This window comes from Gouania willdenowi, chromosome 17, assembly GCF_900634775.1.
Source record: "Gouania willdenowi chromosome 17, fGouWil2.1, whole genome shotgun sequence".
Lineage (NCBI taxonomy): Eukaryota > Metazoa > Chordata > Actinopteri > Blenniiformes > Gobiesocidae > Gouania > Gouania willdenowi.
In genome coordinates, this window is record NC_041060.1 from 11,975,037 (window position 1) to 11,981,126 (window position 6,090).

The following is a 6,090-nucleotide window of genomic DNA, read 5'->3' on the forward strand; positions in this document are numbered from 1 at the left end:
TGATTTGAATCTCCAACAGAAACAATTTTTAGCGAATCAAAATGTTTTGTCTACAGGTGGAGGAGCAACCGATCAGAGAAATCAACCTGTACATGTACCTCTACTTTGTGGTGTTCATCATATTCGGCTCTTTCTTCACCCTCAACCTCTTCATTGGTGTCATCATCGACAATTTCAACCAGCAGAAAAGAAAGATAAGTCCTGAAATCTGTTATAATGCCATGAGGTCATTGATAGGATTAGCATTGGTGTTGGATGGATGACTTGGGTTTTTATTAAGAGAAAGAACGAAGAGGAATAACATTTGTGAATAGCAATTTATTTCAACCATTTATTGACTTTGCTTTAAATTGCTCAATAATAACTTTTCATGTATTTGTTTTATACTTAGGTGGACAAGATATTTTCATGACTGAAGAACAGAAGAAGTACTACAATGCTATGAAAAAGTTGGGCTCTAAAAAACCTCAAAAACCCATACCAAGACCTGCGGTATGTTTACAACTTTCTAAGATATTTCTAAAGCTTTTAACATTTTTTGTTTTTACAATTACCAGCATGTAAGTGTGTGATTATTATTTGCGAAACGTGTCTGATTGTTTTGTTTTCTTTATCGACAGAATGTCCTCCAAGCTTTCTTTTTTGATCTGGTGTCCAAGCAAGCCTTTGACATCATGATCATGATGCTGATTATTGTTAATATGGTGACTATGATGTTGGAAACAGACGAGCAGTCACAGAAAATGGAGTTCATCCTGAACATGATCAACCTGGCTTTTATAGTCATCTTCACCACCGAATGCCTGATCAAGATTTTTGCCCTCCGTTGTTATTTTTTCACAGTTGCATGGAATATTTTCGATTTTGTGGTAATAATTTTGTCTATAGTGGGTAAGTGTCTCCGATACAGGCTGAAACCAACACTATGTCTGTGTTGGTTCTCAGTTAATCCAGCTCATGTAGATTCTGGTATCTTAATTGAGGCAATTGTACTTGGAGTTTTTGTTTGAAGATGTTTCAGCTCTTATTCGCTTTTTTTTAGTTTGGAAACTGATCAGTTGGAAGTCTGGTTTTTATTGGATTTTCAGAATTAAAGAAGCCTATTGGAAAACTTTAAGTTCATTTTTGCCTTAACTAAGATACCAGAATAAACCAACACTGTTTGCTTGGTTCCCTTTGTTTACTATGTAGACTGTGCTATGTAGGTTATGCTATGAATGCTAACTATGTTAGTTAGCTATGTTTGCTCATTTACTTGCAAACAGTCTCTGAATGTCACAGTTTTAACTGTCACCTAGCAGGATTGTCATAACATTTAGCTGTCCTGTTCTGAAAGCTTTGCTATCAGCAATTTTTTATTTGGTTTTTTGGAGTTTTTTTGCTTCGTTTCTCGCTTTTTTTTTTTTTTACTAATAAAGGGTAAAAATGCTAAGATGGACCCATAGCTGGTTCAAATACAAAGACAGAAACTTTTAGATTTATTATTTATTTAAAGTTGTAATTAAATAACTATAATTTTTACTTTTTACTGCGGGCTAGACAAGATGATCTGGTTGGCCGAACTTTGGCCCACAAGCCACACATGTACCTTAACATGCCTCAAACCTTATTGAATTTAAAGACTTAAGCCATCTGCTGTAATCCCAATCCAACACTGCTTAATTTTAAAGGTATAATCACAATTTTTACATTGGGTTTCCTTGTGTTTCAATCAGAAACAGGGCTAGTATTAGCCATGAAATAAGAAGAAAACTTTAAATGCCAACGGTAACTGTTAGTCAGCAAAACACAAGAAGCCCTTTAAAATTTTGTACAGTTAATTTATTAATTGAATTATGGATTAGTAAAATGATGTAATAAGGTGAGGTGTGATATTGTTTGATTAGTAAAGACTACTTTTGTCTGAGTTGTCCCTTTTTATTTCAGGTATCGTTCTTGCCGACATCATCGAGAAGTATTTTGTGTCTCCGACGCTGTTTCGAGTGATTCGACTAGCAAGGATAGGACGTGTACTTCGACTCATACGTGCTGCCAAAGGAATAAGGACTTTACTGTTTGCCTTAATGATGTCCATGCCAGCACTGTTCAACATCGGCCTCCTACTTTTCCTTGTCATGTTCATCTACGCTATTTTTGGTATGGCAAACTTTGCCTATGTGAAAAAACAAGATGGGGTTGACGACATGTTCAACTTTGAAACCTTTGGGAATAGTATGATCTGCCTTTTTCAGATCAGCACCTCGGCCGGTTGGGACAACCTCCTGAGCCCGATAATGGCCAGCTCCCCCGATGAGTGTGACGTTAACTATATCAATACAGGCACCAACACCCGGGGGAACTGTGGCAATCCATCTGTGGGCATAGCTTTCTTCGTCAGTTATATCATCATTTCTTTTCTCATTGTAGTAAATATGTACATAGCTATCATTTTGGAGAACTTCAGTGTCGCAACAGAAGAGAGCACTGAGCCACTGAGTGAGGACGACTTTGAAATGTTTTACGAGGTTTGGGAGAAGTTTGATTTCGAGGCTACGCAGTTCATTGAGTTTTCCAAGCTTTCGAGCTTTGCCGACACGCTGTCTGAGCCGCTGCGTATTGCAAAGCCCAACAAGATCAAGCTAATCTCCATGGACCTTCCCATGGTCAGTGGAGACAAGATACACTGCCTGGATATCTTGTTTGCCTTCACTAAACGAGTTCTGGGAGAGTCGGGTGAGATGGACACCCTCAAGCAGCAAATGGAAGAGAAGTTCATGGTGACCAATCCTTCTAAAATTTCCCATGAACCGATCACTTCCACGTTGCGTCGCAAACTGGAGGAGGTGTCTGCAGTTATCATCCAAAGGAGTTTTAGGAGACATTTGGTGCGTCGGCAGATGAAACAGGCGTCCTTCCTTTACAGACAGATAAACTATGAAACTCTTGTGGATGTAGAGAATGCTCCAGAAACAGAAGGGCTGATAGCAACTATGATTCAGCACTATGGGCTCGACTTTCTACAGACCACAGATGACGCACCGCTTTCATCCCCACCGTCCTATGACAGCGTGACCCGAGCAGCTACGCTAAGTCTTTCTGCGGTAATCCCAGATTCAGAGTTTAGAGAGCCCGATGACAACTATCAGGAGACATTTCTTTGAATCACCATCATGTGAAGGGATGCTCTAATGCTTCTGTGGTCTAGAAACTTTAAATGGTCAAAGAGATTTTTGTATTCATATGCATATAACAACAAGAAAACACACAATATATGACAGTAACTCACAGCTTCCGTTTAACCATAAAAGCCCATTTGCCACTTTTAAGATAGCAGGTAGATATAGATCTTATCATGGGTATATCAGCATTTCCATAAGGAAATTGTGAATATTATGTGTCGGATTAATTAATACACATCAAAGCAATGTTCCCAAACCTAATCTCTTCAAGACATGGGAAAATTTAGAGAGGAATTGTAAAATTGCTTAAATTTTAGATTCTTCATACTCATGAATTAGTTGTTCTATGGCTGTAGAGAACAAATAAAGGATGCTGTAATCTTTGAAAATGCTCTGTGTTGGGTTACATTTCTATAGATAAGGACAGTTGTAAACTTTATCTTACGAGAAACTTATATCAAATTTTTAGCTTTTTCCATGTAAGAATAGTTTATAATCAGACATTTACCAAGAGAGAAACTGAGTATTTCATGAAATAACAAAGACCCAGGTAGAAGTATTTCATATCCATGTATTATAGACACTAACCTAAGAATAAGAAGGTGTACATGGACCAAAACAGAAAAAAATATAATTATGAATGTGTGTGGAGAAAGTGAATAATTAAATAAAACAGTGTTTGTTTGCTTGTAGGTGTGTGGAGAAAGTGCAGAGAAAACTACTGGGTTTTGTAAAGTCAATAATTACTTATTGTTTGACACATTTCTTAGACTGGGCATCTCAATGTGCTAGGTTGCATTTAAACATTTTTGCTTTACTTTATTTGGACAATAAAATGGCTGAAGGTATTTTGTTCAAAAAAATTACAATAACCAACAAAAGTAGATAAATTTTGCATTGTAACTTTAGTTGACATTCAGACGTTTACCTTGACGACAGTGTTATTTTTGAAAGTTTGTTATCAAACTGTCTCTGGTTTGTTTTTTCATGCATGTTGAATTTTATTTCAATGTTCCTTTGAGATGGAAATGGAAAAGGACATGAAAAAAGACAGTATATACGAACAAATGTTACAAAATCTGAGACACTGTTTTTTTTTTTAATTTATTTATTTTTTATTATAACTGAATCCCTGAACAATGGCTATATCTTTTCTTCCTGTACAAAATGTCTTTGAAAAACATATGTTTCCAGAGCTCATAAACACTATAATGACGTATTCCAGGCTTAGGCTGGGCCTTTCTGAATCAGAGAATTTATGAATTGAAGTTAGAATTGCTTAGTTTTCAACAAGTTTTATTATGTTTTGTTGCCCCTTTTTTATGTAACAATATGTTTTTAATTACACAACAAAGTTTGACAATGTAATATTTAACCAAAGCCAAAACTAACCTACATTTTGAAGATGCTGGCAGTGGAATGTTCTGTGATTTGGATAATGTGTTCCACACTAATCCTTTTAATTTGACAAAAATTCACAGTGAAGAATAATTTGGCTTTATATTTGATTTCTGGGCTACAGGTTCTGAACACTTCTCTTGGTTATCATGTTCATTGTTTGATGTTTAAATTGTGAGTCAATTACAAAGAAGGGCTGTGTGCAAAATAATCCCTTAGTCATGTGCCTGATTATGATTGTCGTCTACAAACTTCTCTGAATCTCTATAGACCATTTCATTTGATGTGAGCGATGCAGGTGGGAAAAGCGTGAATGCACTGAAAGCTCATTTTTGTAATTACGTGTGTAAGGAGCTTTAAAGCTGTACAAAAAATGTAAAGCTAATTTGTACCTATTTTTTTGTTACTATTTATATCGAAAGGCCATTCCAGTGTCTGGTGGTGGCTGTGACAAGACGCAATCAAATCACTTCAATATAATGTGTTCATTTTTTTATATAAAATACTGTCCTTGATAACCTGATTGTCTGTGTTGCATTTAGGTTACACATGTCATGGATTGTTTTATTTGATGGTAATAAAACTTTTCCATATTTGTGGGTCATCCAGCTGAACTTTAGTTGGCATTTTTTTTATTTCTTTCATTTGTCAATAAGATACTCAATACTATTCCTGTTCCTTGAGACAGAAGGCTGCAGGGTACACCTTTGAGATGTCACCAGTCCAATCACAGAAGGGCTCACACTCAGACTAAATCGCACATTCAGGTTAGCACAAGTTTTTGAACTGGGAAAGAATGCTGAATAACTGGAAAACTTGAAAATACAAATTTCACACAAATGAATGATGGCTATAATATTCAATAATGCAGTAGCTGTAAAATCAAGATTTGAAACTGGATCTCTATAGGGGTGGAACGATTCACTCAGTACACAATAAGTTACAATGAATGATAATGGGCTTGCAATAACAATAAGATATATATGCTATTTACAGAAAGGAAAGAAAAGACCAAAAAAAAAAAATTGTGGTTGGAAAAATTAACCATGCTTTAACTCTGAAGATATGAGAGAGTAGTAAACAGTTATGGAACTCAAGCTCAGGCTTGACCACCCTGTAGCTGGCCACCTTTGATGAGGGTGTCTAGTGTTAAAAAGGCTGAAACACCGCCTGATTTCAAGGAACGTAACACTACTGATGATGCGTCCAAAAATGTACATACTTCCCATATCTGAGACACAGCTCCCGCCCTAAGATAGGACTATACTGGTCACACAATGGTGAAATTTAGCTTTGCTTTGATAAGAACTAGTAAAATGTAATGATAAACATTGTTTTTGCATATTCTGTTTTAAAGAAATCGATCCTGACTACCTTTTTTGAGTCCTTCTACCAAAATATTTTTTTTTTAATTGTGACTTGAAGTTTATCGTTAAGCTCTCTTACGTTTTCAATTTAGGAAAAAATAAATAAATCAATATCAAGGGTGCCAATTTAGATTTATCCCCAAAGAGATTTCCTCTGCCTGGTTGTT

General features: G+C 36.0%; 1 protein-coding gene across 1 annotated transcript in view; it reads left to right on the plus strand.

The window, feature by feature from the left end:
* Positions 1–3,422, plus strand: part of LOC114479797 (sodium channel protein type 4 subunit alpha-like) — a 49,448-nt gene extending 46,026 nt beyond the window's left edge. Inside the window, exons 24-27 of the mRNA XM_028473658.1 lie at positions 57–194; positions 388–492; positions 621–891; positions 1,927–3,422. Of these exons, the coding sequence (XP_028329459.1) occupies positions 57–194; positions 388–492; positions 621–891; positions 1,927–3,140 (1,728 nt within the window). The 3' untranslated portion in view covers positions 3,141–3,422. The remainder of the gene's footprint in view (positions 1–56; positions 195–387; positions 493–620; positions 892–1,926) is intronic.
* The last annotated feature ends 2,668 nt before the right edge of the window (positions 3,423–6,090 follow it).